General features: G+C 56.2%; 1 protein-coding gene across 2 annotated transcripts in view; it reads left to right on the top strand.

Moving 5' to 3' along the window:
- The window catches only part of CAPG (capping actin protein, gelsolin like), a 29,405-nt gene extending 11,998 nt beyond the window's left edge, over nucleotides 1–17,407 (top strand). For both annotated transcript variants that reach the window (XM_055122103.1, XM_055122102.1), the window contains exons 3-11: nucleotides 6,045–6,080; nucleotides 6,156–6,328; nucleotides 6,405–6,559; nucleotides 6,642–6,809; nucleotides 10,999–11,148; nucleotides 11,315–11,407; nucleotides 11,661–11,793; nucleotides 15,590–15,678; nucleotides 16,655–17,407. In XM_055122103.1, the coding sequence (XP_054978078.1) occupies nucleotides 6,058–6,080; nucleotides 6,156–6,328; nucleotides 6,405–6,559; nucleotides 6,642–6,809; nucleotides 10,999–11,148; nucleotides 11,315–11,407; nucleotides 11,661–11,793; nucleotides 15,590–15,678; nucleotides 16,655–16,720 (1,050 nt within the window). In that variant the 5' untranslated portion in view covers nucleotides 6,045–6,057 and the 3' untranslated portion in view covers nucleotides 16,721–17,407. The remainder of the gene's footprint in view (nucleotides 1–6,044; nucleotides 6,081–6,155; nucleotides 6,329–6,404; nucleotides 6,560–6,641; nucleotides 6,810–10,998; nucleotides 11,149–11,314; nucleotides 11,408–11,660; nucleotides 11,794–15,589; nucleotides 15,679–16,654) is intronic.
- Nucleotides 17,408–17,644: the final 237 nt, after the last annotated feature.

The following is a 17,644-nucleotide window of genomic DNA, read 5'->3' as shown; positions in this document are numbered from 1 at the left end:
TCCCCCATACTGCACCCCAGAGCTGGGGAGGGAGCCGGAGCAGGAGTGGGGGGCAGACGTCCTGGGCAGCCCAGACGGGGTCAAGTGAGCTGCAGTCTGGCGGCTCCTGAAAAGCAGAAGCTGCGGAAGGGGGTGCTGCTGGGGTGCGAGGCAGCCCTCGCGTGGGCCTGCTTGGGCCCTCTCAGGGGTGCAGGGAGGGCCGCTGGGGTCTGGGGAGAGGAGGATTCTGGGCTAGAGCGGTAGTTCAGTGGGGAAGGTGCTTGTGTTACACACAGCTGACCCGGGCTCCATCCTGGCACCCCACACGGCCCCTGAGCCCTGTCAGGGCTGTGAGCACAGAGCCAGGAGCAAGTCCTGAGTTCTGCCAGGTGTGACCCCCTCCCCCAATTGGGTCAGGTTTCTGGAAGTTGTTTGTCCAGTCGTGGGCCACCAGCCTGCCGTCCTTGTCCCTTCAGTCAGGCTTCAGTGAGTCAGGCCTGTGGGCAGTCCCGAGACAGTGGAATGAGGAACCCCTACGGCAGGGCCTGTCCGGGCTGGGGAGAGGGGAGCCACGCCTCCTGGCTGAGGCTGCCAGCCATGTCACGGGGCTCCTGACAGCCCTCAGTCTCGGGCATACTGTGGGTTGCATTGTGTGGGGGTCATACTGGTGTTCTCCAGGACTACGCCTAGCTCAGTGCTGGGGGAAGCCACAAGTGCCGGGATTGAACCCGGGCCTCCTAGGCCAGCCCTTGGAGCTGCTTCGGGTCCAAGCTCTCTGTCTGAATGAAGGCGCTCTCAGATTTGCAGGTGCCCATCCTAAGACAGTCTGGGGCATGATCAGATTGCCGGGCTGGAGTGGTCCGGAGGGGGAAGGCCAGGCCTAGCATTTGGATTAAGATGCAGGTGGCAGATCATGATTTAGCAAAGTCAGCAAAACCCCAGCAGAGGGTCCCACAGGTGGGGTGAGGGGAGGCAGGAGCGAGCAGAGCCTGGCTGGAAGAGGGACAGGGGGTGCTGTTTCTGGGTGTCCTTCTTCCTTGTGTCCCGAGAGAGCTGGAGCGATTTAATTTCATCCCGAGGGCCACACAGGGTCTGGAAGGGCCATCGTCCCCCTGCCCCACTACAGGCTGTTTCTGTCCAGACTGCCTGTCCCCCCACCACTGCCCCCGGGCTCCCTGTGGTCTCGTGGGAATCCAGCAAGGCCAGTTCTGAGCTCTCCCTGGAGCACTGCAGGGCCTCAGGCACTCGGTGATGTTTCGGCTGGATGCAGAGAGGAGTCGCTGCTTAAAATGGCCCTGCCACCCAGCCGGCGAGACGGGCAGCCCCTGACCCGCCAAACTGGCCGTGTGGGGGAAAGCAAAGATTTGAATGTCCAGTGCATAAGGAAGAGGCTGCTTGGTGAGGCAGTGAGCATCCTCCTCCCCAGAGGCATCTAAGAGGAGGACGCTGAGGAAGCCGTCGTGGGGTTTCTGCACTGTGCATGTGGGGAGACCTAGGGGAGGCTCATCTTCAATCTATGACGCGCCCCACCCGAGAGAGGGGTCTGGATGTTTGTTGTTTGTCTTTTGGGCCATACCCTGCAAAGCTTAGGGGTTACTCCTGGCCTCTGCGCTCAGGAATTACTCCTGGGAGTACTTGAACCCGGGTGAGCCATGTGCAAGGCAAACGCCCTACCCGCTGTGCTATCGCTCCAGCCCCTGGGTTTTTATCATTTGGATAGATCACCTGATGATGAGAGAAGTGGGTGCGAGGGAGGAAGCAGATTCAAGAGGGGGCTATCGCCTTCCTGATTGTCCCTCGGTGGCCTCCCGGATAAGGCTGGGAGGGTTAGTCCTGGTGAAGCGGGCACCAACAGAGCGTGGGCACTCACTGGGTGTCATTGGCTGCACGGGAACCTACGCTCCACACGGCCCAGGACTGCGTCCCACCCTGAGTTTTCAGCTTGTGTATTTGTTTCTCTTTTTGTTTGGGGGCCTCATCTAGCAGTGCTCAGGCTTTACTTTCATCTCAGTGTTCAGGGAAGCACTTCTAGTGGGGCCCAGAGGTGTAGGGGATCAAACCCGGGTTGGCCACATGCAAGAGAAGTGCCCTACCCACTGGACTACCTCTCCGGCCCCAGCTCTGAGTTCTGGGGACTCAGGCTGGAGCGAGGAACTGCCTTTTGTGGAGGGGAGAGTATGTCCTTATCTGGGCCCAGGGTCATTGTCTTCCCTCACAGGAAATCTCAGGAAGAGGGGAATGGTGAGGTAGTCTAGTTTATTGAGAAATATGAGGGAGTAAAGAATGAGTTATTCATTTGAGAGAACACTTCTCCAGAGGGGAGAGTGCCACATGTGGGTCCGGCCATGAAGGTAAAAGCAAGGGAATGTGCTTCCCTGTTTAGAATGCGCTTGCCTTCCCAGAGCCGTCTGGAGAGGACTTTACTGCTCACCCAGGGTTTTCTGTGCAGGCTGGAGCGATAGCACAGCGGGGAGGGTGTTTGCCTTGCACACGGCTAACCTGAGTTCAGGTCACTCCATATGGTCCCATTTCATATGGACCCGGCATTCCAGATGGTCCCATGAGCACCACCAGGAGTAACCTGAGTGCAGAGGCAGGAGTAACCCTCGAGTGTTGCAGCCTGGTGTGATTATGTGTGTGTGTGTGTGTGTGTTTGTGTGTGTGTGTGTATTATGTTTATTGTTGCTAAGGTGTTTGTCAAGGGGAAGAGCTTGGATTTTTTAAATTATTAGTTAATTTTTTTTTTTTTTTTGCTTTTTGGGTCACACCTGGCGATGCACAGGGGTTACTCCTGGCTTTGCACTTAGGAATTACCCCTGGGCGTGCTCAGGGGACCATATGGGATGCTGGGATTTGAACCCGGGTCGGCCGTGTGCAAGGCAAACGCCCTACCCGCTGTGCTATCTCTCCAGCCCCTATTAGTTAATTTTTTATTAAACAACCTTTAGTTCCTCTTGGAGCTTCTCCTTTTCTGATTCACCCCTTCATGGTTGGTGCCTCAATTTTGGCTGCTCTGAGTTGCTCAGTACTTGTTTCTCAAAAGGGTTTCCGAGGCTGGAGAGATAGTACAACAGTAGGGCACTTGCCTTGCATGTGGCTGACCCAGATTAGATCCTTGGCACCCCATAGAGTTCCCCGAGTCCTGCCAGGAGTGATCCCTGAGCGTAGAGCCGGGAGTAAGCCCTGAGCATTGCTGGGTGTGACTCTGAATCAATAACACACACAGAAAAGGGGGTTACAGCCTTCCTGCTTCTGGACAAGGCAGCTTCTTTAAACCACATCCTGGTTTTATTACTTCCCCCAAACTCAATCTCAACCGTCTCCCCCACCCCCAGTTTACCTGCCTGCGACAAGCCTAAGATAATTCTGTAGGGCAGCTTCCATCAACCCAGGGGGTCTGTAGACCCCTGGCGACTCCTGAACGGGAGCCAGTAAAGCTGAGAGATAACCCCCTGCATGGGGTGACAGCTCACCACGTTAGCCCCGAGTCTCTGCGTCACTGTGGGCTGCCGGTCGCAGGGAATGTGGACGAGCATGTGACTCTGTGGGCAAGAGAGAGTCAGAGTTTCCCTTCTCCAGCCTCCCCGCACTGCCCCCCACGCCCCACTCCTTGGGAAAATGCAGCGACAAGAAGCGCATTCTTTGCTGGTCAGGGTGGAGCAGATGTGTCATCACTCACGGGCCACTGTACGCCCCTCACCCCGGCTCTGTGGCTCCCTCTGTGTGTTCCACTCACACTTTGTCCTCTTCTGTCCATGCTTTGGCCAAGACTGCTCGCCCCGCTTCCTGCCGCTGCACCCTAAGAAACACCCTGGCTTCTCCACCCTCTCTTCTGCACCCCGACCCTGTGGTGAGGGCTCAGCTGGTGGAAACACTGCTTAGCTGCAGGACATGTGCCTTGCGGCACTGGCCGCTGTGGGCTCTGCTCTAAGCCCCAGAAAGAAACCGAGTGACGGGAATGTGTGAGTGAGGTGGGGAGTGAAGCGGTAGCCACAGCGCCAGACGGTTTCTTTAAAAGGTATTCTGTGAGGGGCTGGAGCGACAGCACAGCGGGTAGGGTGTTTGCCTTGCACACTGCCGACCAGGGTTTGATTCCCAGCATCCCATAGGGTCCCCCGAGCATTGCCAGGAGTAATTCCTGAGTGCATGAGCCAGGAATAACCTCTGTGCATCTCCGGGTGTGACCCAAAAGCAAAAAAATTTAAAAAAAAATAAAATAAAAGGTATTCTGTGCTCCAGATAGCTAGGACAGCGGGTCAGGGGCTTGCATCGCACACAGCCCACCCAGCTTCAATCCCCAGCACCCCATGTGGTCCCCTGAGCCCCACCAGGAGTGATCCCTGAATGCAGAGCCAAGAATAAGCCCTGAACACTGCAGGGTGTGGCCCTCTCCCCCCCCAAAAAAAAAAAAACTGGGGAAAAGTGTTTTGTAGATATTTGTCTTCATGAGTAACTTTAGTGGCAAAAAGAAAAAAAAAAGTTGCTTTCATTGAGCTCCAGAAGCAAGTTGTTATTCATCCGAAGGGAACTAGATGTACAGTGGCACAGTTAATGCCTGCCAATGGCTGAGATTCCCGGGGCCGGGAATTCAGAGTAGAGAAGGCAGGGACGTCTAGTAGTAGCTACAGGGAGTTTGGGTGTCTGGATTTTGTTTTGTTAAATTTTGTTTTTATTTTATTTGGGGGGTCACATCCAGCAGTTTTCAGGGATCACTCCTGACTCCACACTCAGGCATCAGTCCTGGCGTTGTTTGGGGGACCATATGCAGCACCAGGGATCGAGCCTGCGTCAAACTGAACCTAGGGTGGCCATGCGGATGTAGTGCCTTAGCCGCTGTACCAGCTCTCCTGCTTTGTTTTGATTTTGCTAAAAGCCTTTTTATTGGATTAAGAAAGTTCTGTTCCAGGGACTGGAGCAATAGTACAGGTGGGGGTGGGCATTTGCCTTGTCTGACCTGGTTTTGATCCTGGCATCCCATATGGTCCCGTGAACAGTGTCAGGAGAAGCTTCTGAGTGCAGAGCCGGGAGTAACCCCTGAGACCAGGTGTGACCCAGAAAACCAAAAAACAAAACAAAAGAAAAAAAGTAAATTTCTTTCTAGTCTTAGATTTTGGAAAATATTTTAAAACTCAGGAATGGATGTAGAATTTTGCTAATGGATTGAAATCATCTGTTGAGGTGAATTTTCATTCACTTATGCAGATATATTAAATTTATTGGGTGGTTCATATTATTAGATTGTTGGGTATTAGACCAGCCTCGCATTTTGGGGTTAAATTCCATTTGGTCATCATGTTTTGTCTTTTTTTTTTCAGCTTTTTTTTTGGGGGGGGGGTCACACCCAGCGATGCACAGGGGTTACTCCTGGCTCTGCAACTCAGGAATTACTCCTGGCAGTGCTCAGGGGACCCTATGGGATGCTGGGGATCGAACTCGGGTTGGCCGAGTGCAAGGCAAATGCCCTACCCACTGTGCTATTGTTCCAGCCCTCATGTTTTGTCTTTTTATCTGCTACACTAAATTCTATATGCTAGAACTTCATTAATTTTTTTGATGCCTATGAGAGATGTTGATCCTTATCAGTAGTTTTATGTTGATACATCAATGTATTTATCTGATTTTGTTGTCAGTTGGAGACATAGAATGGACGGGAAATATTCCTTCTGCTGGGGCTAAAGGTTAGGGCATTTGCCTTGCACGGGCAGACCTATGTAGCCACTGTGGTCCTCTGAGCTCACCAGGAGTGATCCCTGAGCACAGAGCCAGAAGTAAGCTCTAAGAACCACTGGGTGTGACCCCCCCAAAAAAAACCAACTCCCCAACAACAACAAAATCCCCCCAAACCAAAAAAAAAAAATGACTTCTGTGGTGCCCCAGCCATAGCACAGCGGGTATGGCACTTGTATTGTCCGACCTGGGGTCAGTCCCGGGCATCCAATATGGTACCTTGAGCACTGCCAGGAGGAATTCCCGAGTGCAGTACCAGAAGTAACCCCTCGAGCATCACCAGGTGTGGGCCCCCAAACAAAAACAAAACAAAACAAAAGAGACTTCTGTCTTTCCAGATCCAGAAGCAGCATGTACTCACCCATCCCCCAGAGGTGAGTCCCCACCCTCGCTCCCGCCCTGCCCCACGGGGCACCCCAGCCCCCTCACGCAGCCTCTGCCCCCCGCAGCGGCTCTGCGTTCCCAGCCTCGGTGCAGGAACCCGGCCTGCACATATGGCGGGTGGAGAAGCTGAAGCCCGTGCCCGTGGCGCGCGAGAACCACGGCGTCTTCTTCTCGGGGGACTCCTACCTGGTGCTGCACAACGGGCCCGACGAGCTCTCCCACCTGCACCTGTGGATCGGTGAGGCGGCGCGGGCAAAAGGGGCGGGCAGGCCGCGGGGGCAGGCGCGCCTCTCACGGGCCCCGTCCCGCCGCAGGCCAGCAGTCATCCCGCGACGAGCAGGGGGCCTGTGCCATGCTGGCCGTGCACCTCAACACGCTGCTCGGGGAGCGGCCGGTGCAGCACCGCGAGGTGCAGGGCAACGAGTCTGACATCTTCATGGGCTACTTCCCGCGGGGCCTCAAGTACCAGGTGAGCGCGCGTCCCGGGCCGGCCCTCCCCGCCCCTGCCGCTGGGGGCGCTGTGGAGGCCTCAGCCCGCTGTCTGGCTGCAGGAAGGCGGCGTGGACTCCGCGTTTCACAAGACCGCCGCAGCGGCCGCCCCCCAGGCCGTCAGGAAACTCTACCAGGTGAAGGGGAAGAAGAACATCCGGGCCACGGAGCGGGCGCTGAGCTGGGACAGTTTCAACACCGGCGACTGCTTCATCCTGGACCTGGGCCAGGTAGGCGGGCGGGGGCTGGGGGGGGGTGCGCGGGGGCAGAATACCAGGGTTAAGGCATTTGCCACGCCCCTGCCCGACCCTTGGTTCTATTCCAAGCGAGGTATCTGGTCCCCTGAGCGCTGCCAGGGGTCCCTTCTGAGCACTGAGCTAGGAGTAAGCCCTGAGCACTGCTGGGTGTGTCTGTCCCACAAACACACAAAATTAAAACAAGGACAGAAGCAATAATACAATACATAGGGGGCTGGAGCGATAGCACAGTGGGTAGGGCGTTTGCCTTGCACGCGGCCGACCCAGGTTCGATTCCCAGCATCCCATATGGTCCTCTGAGCACCGCCAGGAGAAATTCCTGAGTGCAGAGCCAGGAGTAACCCTTGTGCATCGCTGGGTGTGACCCAAAAAGAAAAAAAAAAAGGAAAAAAACCAGTAGATAGGGCACTTGCCTTGCACACTGCTCACCTTGGTTCAACTACCCACACCTCATACAGTACCCCTAGCACCTCAGAATGATTCCTGAGGAAAGAGCCAGGAATATACCCTGAGAATCGCCAGGTGTGGCCGAAAAAACAAAAGAAATAACCAAAAAAGGGACTGGAGGGGCCAGAGCAATAGAAGGGTGTTTGCCTTGCATGCAGCCGACCTGGGTTCAATCCCCAGCATCCCAATCCCATACTGTCCAACAAGCACTGCCAAGGGTAATTCCTGAGCACAGAGCCAGAAGTAATCCCTGAGCATCTCTGCGTGTGACCAAAAAGCAAAAAAAAAAAAAAAGGGCTGGAAGTGTGGTACAGAGAATGGTGCTCACCTTGCATGAACCTGCCCTGAGTTCTATCCCAGGCATATGATGATCCCTGAGCACAGAGTCAAGAGTAATCCTTGAGCACTGCTGGGTTGGCCAAAAAGCAAAAAAAAAAAAAAAAAAGGTAATAATTAAATTAAAAAAACTAAGAAAAGGAAAGAACAGGAACTGGTGGCCAGAGAAATAGTATAGGGGTTAAGGCACTTAAGGCACTTGCCTGGATGTGGCCCACCCCAGTTCAATCCCTGGCACCCCATTTGGTTCCCCCAGCACCTCAGGAGTAATCCCTGAGAGCAGAGCCAGGGGGCAACCCTGAGCACTGCTTCGTGTGACCCTCCAAAACAAAGCAAAAAAAATTTGTTTTATGCTCAGTGGTCACTCCTGGCTCTCCACTCAGTAATTACTCCTGCTGGTGCTAGGATGCTGGGATTGAACCTGGGTCAGGTGCATGCAAGGCAAGACCTACTGTGCTGTTGCTCCAGCCCAAAGCAGAAATAAATGAAAAAAAAATTGTGGTGGGGCTGGAGCAACAGCACAGCAGGTAGGGCGTTTGCCTTGCACATGGCCAACCCAGGTTCCATTCTCAGCATCCCATATGGTTCCTTGAGCACCGCCAGGGGTGATTCCTGAGTGCAGAGCCAGGAGTGACCCCTGTGCATCGCCGGGTGTGACCCAAAAAGAAAAAAACAATTGTGGAGTGAATGAGTGAGTGAATGCAGTCCTGTAGCCCAGTATCAAACACTCCTCTCTGCCCCCCACAAACGCCCCGCTCCCAGCCCAGCCAGGCAGAGCGCACTTTCCCCAGCCTCCTGCCCACTTCTCAGACAGCCCCTTATATTTATTTACTTTTTTTTTTGCCACACCCAGAAGTGTTCAGGGCTCATCCCTGGCTCTGTGCTCAGGTGCTCCTGGCGGTGCTTGGAGGAGCCATATTGGATGCCGGGGATGGAACCACGTCAGCAGGTGTAAGGCGAGTGCCTTACCTGCAGTTGGCTCGCTCCGGCTTCTCCCAGACATCTCCCGGCTGCTTTCCTACCCAGATCTTCCGCACCACAAGATGTGGTCAGACTCTTCAGCCTCCGTGAGACCCAGCCCTCCTGTCTGTAACACTCTCCACACTCACAGCCACTCTCCCTACTTGGGTGCCCCTGCGGGCCTGTCCCTTACGGAAATGGCACTGCCCTGTATCATGGGCCCCGCCTGGGTCAGCAGCCCTCCCGCTCCCAGCATGCCCCGAAAGTACCTCTGCTTCTCCCAGAGCCCGAGTCCCCTTCCGCCGTGTGTACAGCAAGTGATGCACCTGTCTCGCTGCCGCCCAGGGGTCCCCGTGCGGCCGCAGGGCGGATATAACAGACTGAGTGAACGAACGCATGAGTGAATGAGTTAATAAACACAGCTCATAACGTATGAGTGGATGAGTTAATGAGAGGTCAGGGTGAGGGTCCAAAGGGGTGTAACGCACGCATGCCTGTGGATCCCGGGTTCCAGCCCTGACCCTGTGGGCTGCCCCGAGCATCGCCAGGAGGGCCCACCCCTCAGAACAGGGAAATGGAAAATTTATTTCATATTACTTGGCCTCCCAAAATTAAGAGAAAGGCAAATAGATTTATTAGAAAATAAATTAAGGGGGCTGGAGCGATAGCACAGCAGGTAGGGCGTTTGCCTTGCACGCAGCCAACCTGGGTTCGATTCCCAGCATCTCATATGGTCCCCTGAGCACTGCCGAGGGTAATTTCTGAGTGCAGAGCCAGGAGTGACTCCTGTGCATCGCCGGGTGTGACCCAAAAAGCAAAAAAAAATAAAAATAAAAATAAAAGGAAATAAAGTCAATTTTTGATAATTAATTGCTATGTTTTTTTTTTTTTAATTTGCTTTTTTGGTCACACCTGGCGATGCACAGGGGTTACTCCTGACTCATGCACTCAGGAATTACTCCTGGCGGTGCTCGGGGGACCATATGGGATGCTGGGAATCGAACCCAGGTTGAGCACGTGCAGTGCAAATGCCCTTCCTGCTGTGCTATCACTCCAGCTCCTGTTTTTAACCTTTCTTAATCTAGTGGAGGAAACCATATACATTATCGCGTGCCATACTCAGTCCTATAAAGGGGCTCTTTTGAGGCTCTGGCGAAACTGATTTCAGGTCTATGAATTCCCTGCACTGTTGCCTGTCCATGAGGCTCTGTAGGGGTCCTTCAAATCTGAGTGATAATCTGGCTGGATAGCATCTTGGTGAGGTCTTTAGTTCGTAGCATTTTTGTACTCTATCCTTCCATGGTCTTTCCCCCCCAAGGGGTCAGAGTGGGTGATGGCAGGGGCCCAGGGGACCCTGGTGGTGGGGTTGGTGTTGCAACATCGTATGCCTGAAACAGTTCTATTATGAGCAGCTTTGTAAATCATCATGTCTTAATACAACAAATAAATGAATGGGGGAGGCGGGGCGGGCCGGGCCCTGACATGGTGCAGACGCTGCAGAGCCAGCGGGAGAGAACAGGCCCCCATCTCATCCGGCAGACGGCAGGGAGGGCACAGGCCGGGGTTGCTGCGTGCCAGGCCAGCAGCTTACCAGCTCTATCTCTCCAGTCCCCTCATTCCGTCACTGTGTCACTGTCATCCTGTTGTTCATCGATTCGCTCGAGCGGGCACCAGTAATGTCTCCACTGTGAGACTTGTTACTGTTTTTGGCATATCGAATATGCCACGGGGAGTTTGCCAGGCTTTGCTGTGGGGGCAGGATACTCTCAGTAGCTTGCCGAGCTCTCAGAGAGGGGCAGAGGAATCGAACCCAGGTCAGCCACGTGCAAGCGCCCTACCCGCTGTGCTATCGCTCCAGTCCTCCTCCTCCTCATTCCATAAATAATCTATTTGAAACTAAGTATGTGCCATACAAAATTAGCCCTGGGTGTATAGCTGTGAACAAAGCGAAGTAAAACTGGATAGTCACCTGCTATGGAAGCTTCTATTCTAGGCCGGAAAGAGAGCCGATGGAGAGGGGCCGGAAGAGGGGGGCAGGGGCGGGGGCGCAAAGGGCCGAGTTCATACAGGATTCCAGGGTGCCATCCCAGCACCACGCGCGTGCCCCAAGTACTGCCAAGGAGCAGCCACTGGGCACAGAGCCAGGAGTGGCTGCTGAGCACTGCCAGGTGAGCTCCCACCAAAAAAAAAAAAAAGAGAGAAAAGTCGGATATAAGCAGAAACATTCCATGTATGCTGGAGGGGGGTGTGCAGGCAGCAGGGCACGGGCTGGGCCGGGGTGGCCTCGCTCAGTCCCAGAGGCCTCTCCTGCCTTTCCGATGGGGTGTCTCTTGCTTCAGGGAGCAGAGCCTTGGGGCCCACATGCGCTGCCAGCAGCGGGCCCGGCCGGCTGTGACCCCAGCCTCCCGCTCCCTCTCAGGACATCTTCACCTGGTGTGGTGGCAAGTCCAACATCCTGGAACGCAACAAGGCGCGGGACCTGGCCACGGCCATCCGGGACAGCGAGCGGCAGGGCAAGGCCCGGGTGGAGATCGTGGCCGACGGCGAGGAGCCCCCAGAGATGATTCAGGTGGGAGGGGCGCAGGGCAGGAATGGGGGCGGGGGCGGGGAGCGCTCCCCCACCGCAGAGCGCAGTGACCCCAGAACCGCGGAGGGGCCTGGCGCCCCTGTGCATGCGGGGTCTGAGCCAGCAGTCCAGGAGCCCCCGGGAACCTGGCCTGCCCCGGCCCCTGCAGGTCCTGGGTCCCAAGCCCGTGCTGAAGGAAGGCAACCCCGAAGAAGACCTCACGGCTGACCAGACCAATGCCCAGGCAGCGGCCCTGTACAAGGTGGGTCGGGAGCGGGGTACCAGGGCTGCAGGGGCCCAGGGAGGCAGGGGGGAGCTGGGTGCAGCCGAGTGTGGGAGGCTGGGAAGGGCCGTGTGAGGCCCTGGAGGTGCGGAGCCAGGCCCGCTGTCACCTGTCGGAATGCCCTTTGTTCCCCTGTGAGTGGGGTGAGGGTGGCTCCTAGAGGTGCCTGCTTCTGGGAGGGAGGACGGAGGGGGTGGCTCAAACTCTGCCCATCCCCCCCGTCCTGCCCCAGGTGTCTGATGCCACGGGGCAGATGAACCTGACCAAGGTCGCTGACGCCAGCCCCTTTGCCTTTGCACTGCTGATCCCTGATGACTGCTTCGTGCTGGACAACGGGCTCTGTGGCAAGATCTACATCTGGAAAGGTGACGTGACCTCTGCGCTGCCCTGCCTCGGGACGCGCATAGGGCAGGGAGTGAGCTGCAGGGCAGAGCTGGGCCTGATGCACGTGTGATCCCTAGCCCCGCATCCCAGAGCACGATGCAGGAAGTAGCCATGGTGATCCTGAGCCCCTGAGTTGTCAGGAGTGACCCCCTAGGCCCCTGGGAGTACTTCTGGGGAAGCCCCCACCCCACCCCAAGTCAAGTCAGCCTTCAGGATTCCAGATTCCTGTGGCTGGGGGTTCTCTGCTGTCCCCACCCTCTTCATTCCAGGCAACGGTCTCAAGTCTAGCGCTGTTCACCGAAGGCGTGTTAGAACAGATGGTGGGCCCCGCCCACCCTGACTGACTCACCAGATTTGGGCGAACCCTGGAAATTGCCTCTCTGACCCTTTCCCACTTTGCGGCTGCACTGGGGATGATGCTTTTTTGGTTTTTTTTTGGGGGGGAGTGGGAAGCCCCAGCAATGCTCAGGGCTTACTTCTGGCTCTGTGCTTCACCCATGTGCTACCTTTCCGGCCCCCTGTGCGCTGCAGGGGCCGAGACCCAGCCTCCCTGCCTCCAGGGTGCGAGTGCTTTCTCTCAGGTGACTCCCTGAGAGTACACGGTGCCTTGGGAACTTGTGGAACTTGTTTTTCCAAGAGGCTGACTTACTGGCAACAGAAACAACTGCTCTGCTGGTGTCTCTTCCCTGGGTTCTGCTCTGAGAACTGAGTTGGACCCTAAGCGGCCGGGAAGCGGGGGTGGGGGGCCCGGATCTGCTTAGTGGGTCTCTCCTCAGCCTGACTTTTCCTGACCAGATTCGAATGTCAGGAACTCGGGAACTCTCTGTCTCTAATCTCTGTTTGGGTTTTGTTTGTTTGTTTGGGGGCAGTGGTGCTCAGGGCTCTGAGCTCAGGAATCACTCCTGGTGGTGCTCGGGGAACCATCTGGGATGCCGGGGATTGAACCTGGGTTGGCACATGCAAGGCAGACGCCCTCCCTACTGTGCTATTGCTCCGGCCCCTCCATCTCTGGTCTCCTGGAGTAGCATTTGTTACTGAGCATCTGTGGGACCAGTGGAGCCAAGAGAAACCGGCTCTGTGAGGAGGACAGAGAATGATGTACCGGGGGCCCTAAGGGAGCTAGGCAAGGGGACAGGAGCACTGTCCTGGGAGGGGCCGCAGCCATGGGCGGCAAGGTGGGTCTCTAGAGATCTTGCACTTTTTGTTTGATGGAGGAGCTACACCCAGCATTGCTTGCGTGGCCATGTGGTGCTGGGAATCTAAGCCACGGCCCCCCACATGCGAGGTGTGTGCTGTGCCACCAGGAAGATCTGTCTGTCTTTCTCTTTTTCCTTCTCCCTCTCTCCCTCCCCCTCCCTCCTTCCCTCCCTCCCTCCCTCCCTCCCTCCCTCCCTCCCTCCCTCCCTCCCTCCCTCCCTCCCTCCCTCCCTCCCTCCCTCCCTTCCTTCCTTCCTTCCTTCCTTCCTTCCTTCCTTCCTTCCTTCCTTCCTGCAATGTTCAGGGTTACTCCTGGCTCTGCACTCAGGAATCACTCCTGGTGGTGTTTGTGGGACCATATGGGGTGCTGGGGATTAAACCAGGTTGGCTGCTTGCAAGGGATGGGCTCTACCTGCTGTACTATTGCTCAGGACCCCCAGCTGGATTTCTTTTTCTTTTTTTTCTTTTTCTTTTTTGGTCAAACCCAGCGATGTACAGGGGTTACTCCTGGCTCTGCACTCAGGAATTACTCCTGGCGGTGCTCAGGGGACCATATGGGATGCTGGGAATCGAACCCGGCTCAGTTGCGTGCAAGGCAAACGCCCTGCCCGCTGTACTATTGCTCCAGCCCCCCAATTGGATTTCTAAGAGAGAGAGAGAGAGAGAGTATGCACACACTGTGGGGTGGGGTGGGCCTGGGGTTGCTTCTAGCACCCCTTTTCCCTCCTGCCACCAGCACTTTCCCCCGGAACCAATTTCATGCTCGGGACATCCTAGACACCCACAGAAACATACCTAGCAAAGAACGAACCATTTTGGAAAAGAAACCAGAGGTGAAAAAACAAACCTTGGGAACCAGGGAGACAAGTACCTCTGTGTTCTGTTCATTAATTTTAGCAGCACACAATGACCTGCATTTTTATAGCTGGGCTGGAGGCCAAGCACAGCTGCCGGCATTACTTGCTGGGGCACAGGCCTTAGGCTGGAGCAGAGTTTGTGGCTGCGGAGGGGACGGGTGGCTGCAGAGGCCCCTCAGAGGCTGCGCTGCACAACCATTCGCCACGGCGGCTGCCTGGAACACGGGAGTCAGACCCTAGCCAACCTCGCCTTTACCATAGTTTTCCAAATGGGGTTGGTAACAGTACTGGTGGCAGAGGGCCCTGGGGGAGGGGAGGCCCTGGTGGGCACTGGCTTGACTCTGGAGTGTGGGAGAGCAGAGTTCACAGCCTGGAGCTGCCGGCTGAGACGGTCTCCGGGGCTGGCTTCCCCTATCAAGAGCATCCCAGCGGCCTGAGCCCTCCTGACACACTGATTATTTTATATTCATTTAAAATTTTTAAAATTTGTTTTGATGCTACACTTGGCAGTGTTCAGGGGCTATTCCTGGATGTGTGGTCAGGCGTGACCCCTGGCAGTGCTTAGGGGATTCTTTTGTAGTGCCAGGAATTGAACCGAGGTCAGCCGTATGCAAGGTCAGTGCCTGAACCTGTGTACTAGTTCCCTGGCCGTTGGGGTGGTGTGTGTGTGTGTGTGTGTGTGTGTGTGTGTGTGTGTGTTTGGCTACACTTGGCAGTGCTCAGGAATTTCTCCTGCCTCTAGGATTGTGGTCACTCCTGGGTGTACATGAGGGATCTTGTGGTGCCAGAGCTGAAACCGAGGCCTCCTGCATGCAAAACCTGCGCTCAGCCCACAAGAAATACCTTTGTCCAGTGGCCTGTTTATTTTAAAAGTTGCTGGTTATTCTGTGGACCCCTTTAAACTTTTGTGGAACATCTGGGATGTAGACTAGAGAAGAGTGACTACCCTTAAAAAAGGTTATTTTGGGCTGGAGCGATAGTACAGCGGGTAGGGCGTTTGCCTTGCATGCGGCCGACCCGGGTTCGATTCCCAGCATCCCATATGGTCCCCTGAGCACCGCCAGGAGTAATTCCTGAGTGCAGAGCCAGGAGTAACCCCTGTGCATCTCCAGGTGTGACCCCCCCAAAAAAAATCATATGGTCCCCTGAGCACAACCAGGGGTGATTCCTGAGTGCATGAGCCAGGAGTAACTCCTGTGTATGGCTGGGTGTGACCCAAAGAAGAAAAAAAAGTTTTTTGGGGGGCTGGAGAGATAGAACAACAGGTAGGGCATTTTCCCTGCACACAGCAGACTCGGGGTTGAGTCTGGCACCCTATATGGTCCCCCAAGCTCCCAGGAGTGATCCCTGAGTGCAGAGCCAGGAGTAAGTCCCGAGCACTGCCCGGTGTGGTACCCTTCCTCATCCACCCACCAAAACCCGAATCCCAAGGGCTGGAGAAGACCTCAAGGGCTGGAGGGATGCTTTGCATGAGGAGGCCCTGGGTTCGATCTCCAGCACCACATGGTCCTGTGCACGGCCACAGTGATCCCTGAGCAACTTGCCGGGATAGCCCCTGAGCACTGCCAGTATGACTCAAAAACCCAAACCAGAACTTTCCTTTCTGGCCCAGGTGGGGCTTCATCGTCGAGCACATGCTTCATGTGTGATTGCTCCCTGGCACCAAAAAAATGAAGGAACAAGTGAATGAGTAGAAAAATAAAACAATCTCCTTCTAACCTAGGGCGCAAAGCTAACGAGAAGGAAAGGCAGGCGGCCCTTCAGGTCGCCGAGGGCTTCATCTCCCGCATGAAGTACGCCCCGAACACCCAGGTGAGATGTCCCGGGCCCCAAACTCACCTCCGGGGGGTCTTCCTGTGACCTCTGCCCCTCGGACAGGAAAGTCTTAGACACAATCAGAACTAGTCGCGGCGGGGGGGTGAGGTGGGAGGAAGAAACGGCGCTGGAGCCATAGCACAGCTGGTAGGGCATTTGCTTGCACGCAGCCGACCCCAGGTTCGATTCCCAGTATCCCATATGGTCCCCCGAGCACTGCCAGGAGTAATTCCTGAGTGCAGAGCCAGGAGTAACCCCTGTACAATGCTGGGTGTGACCCAAAAAGCAAACAAATAAACAAAAAATCAGAACTAGTTGAGCCACCCTACCTGTCCCATGCAGTGGGAAGGTGCTGCCCAGTCCTGCAAAATGAAGAAATGCAGGAGCCAGAGAACTCTTTAACCATGGAGCCCTGAGCCCTGCCAGGACTGACACTGGAGCACAGAGCCAGGAGTAGCCAGGATTGCTGGCTATGGCCCCCCAAACTGAAACAAAAATTTTTTTTCAATAGATGACTTCCAAGATGGGTGTTGGGTGGCACTGTGAGTGTGCCTTTGGAGAGCTGTGTGCCTTGGCCGGGCCATTGTCCCCAGCCGGGACCAGGCCTGTCACCTGACTCAGGTGCTCCATGAGGCCGTTGGGAGCTGAGTAGCAGTTGGTGCCTCTCCCAGGGGCACACCCAGGGCCTCAGGCAGCCTGTTCCTCACTCGGCCCCTCTCCCTGCCATCTTTTTGTTTTGAGGCCACACCGGAGGTGCTTGGGGCTTACTCCGGGCTCTGCACCCCTGAATGCGGGACAGTTGCAGACAAGGCAAGCGCCCTGTCCGCTCCAGCCCCGTCATCTCTGCTGGTCTCTTGGCTCCTCTGGGGAGCGTCCCTGGTGTGCGGATCCAGCCCGGGGTCGGAGCCCCCTCCCGGCCCTCCCTGCGGTGGAGGCTGGCCCTGACCCCCCACGCCCCTCCCTGTCCCCGCAGGTGGAGATTCTTCCCCAGGGCCGAGAGAGCCCCATCTTCAAGCAATTCTTCAAGGACTGGAAATGAGGGCCGGCGCCTGCCCCCTCTGCTTTCTGTTCTGGCTGCAGTCCCTCGGTGCCCCTGGGAGCCCAATAAAGGAGATGAGCGCCTTCCCTGCTCCCTGCTGCACTGACCGTCCCAGCCTCAGTCTCCCGCTGGCCCCGCGGCCCGTCCACGGGTGGAGCAGGCCCCAGACGGCCGGCGTTCCCTGTCTGAGGGGCTGGGGCAGAGGGGCCCGGAGTCTCTGGGCCCGGCAGGTGTGAACCCAGTGGGAGGTGGGCGCGTTCCCAGCAGGGAGCAGGTCGGCTTCTGGCTGGCCTCGGGGATTCATTTCCTTGCAAGCCAGAACCGGGCCTGGCCAGGCCACTGCTGTGGCGTGAATAGGCCATTTTGAGGCAACACTGGGGAGGTGGACACGCCCAGAGCAGGACCTCTTGTCGCTGCCAGGCAGCGCTGGCTGGCCATGCTGGGGCCACCCTGCATTGTGGGTTCGGTGGCAGTTAGGGTCTCGAGTCATGGGTGCTGGTTCTCTGCTTCCTTTTGGACAGGGGGGAGGTTGTGTTGTGCTGGGGGGTTGTGTGCATGTGTCACACTTCCTTCATCCTCCTGAAGAAGGGATGATGGTTGAAATCCCAAAGAGGCTACAAAGGCAGGCAGCCCCTAAGCCATGCCACCAGGGGGGCCTAGCCCGGGGGTGCAGGCACTGGGTGAGGAGCTTCATCCTCCCCTGGCCGACCCCAAGGCCGCCCCGGGGACTTATGAGTGCGAACAAACCTTATTCCTCCATCCCAATCAACCCATGATTCTGACCCAATTCGTCTGGTCAATTCTGTGCCAAGAAGTATAGAAAAAACAAGATCACCTCTTTGGCCTCCTCTGTCCTGTCTGCAGAGGTAGCTTGTGGCAGCTGCCCGTGTGTGTGCCGGTGACCTCAGAAGGGGGGCTGGGGGC

This window comes from Sorex araneus, chromosome X (assembly GCF_027595985.1).
Source record: "Sorex araneus isolate mSorAra2 chromosome X, mSorAra2.pri, whole genome shotgun sequence".
NCBI classification, from domain to species: domain Eukaryota; kingdom Metazoa; phylum Chordata; class Mammalia; order Eulipotyphla; family Soricidae; genus Sorex; species Sorex araneus.
Note: the sequence above shows the minus strand (reverse complement) of the source record. Positions and strands in the feature narration are given on the sequence as shown.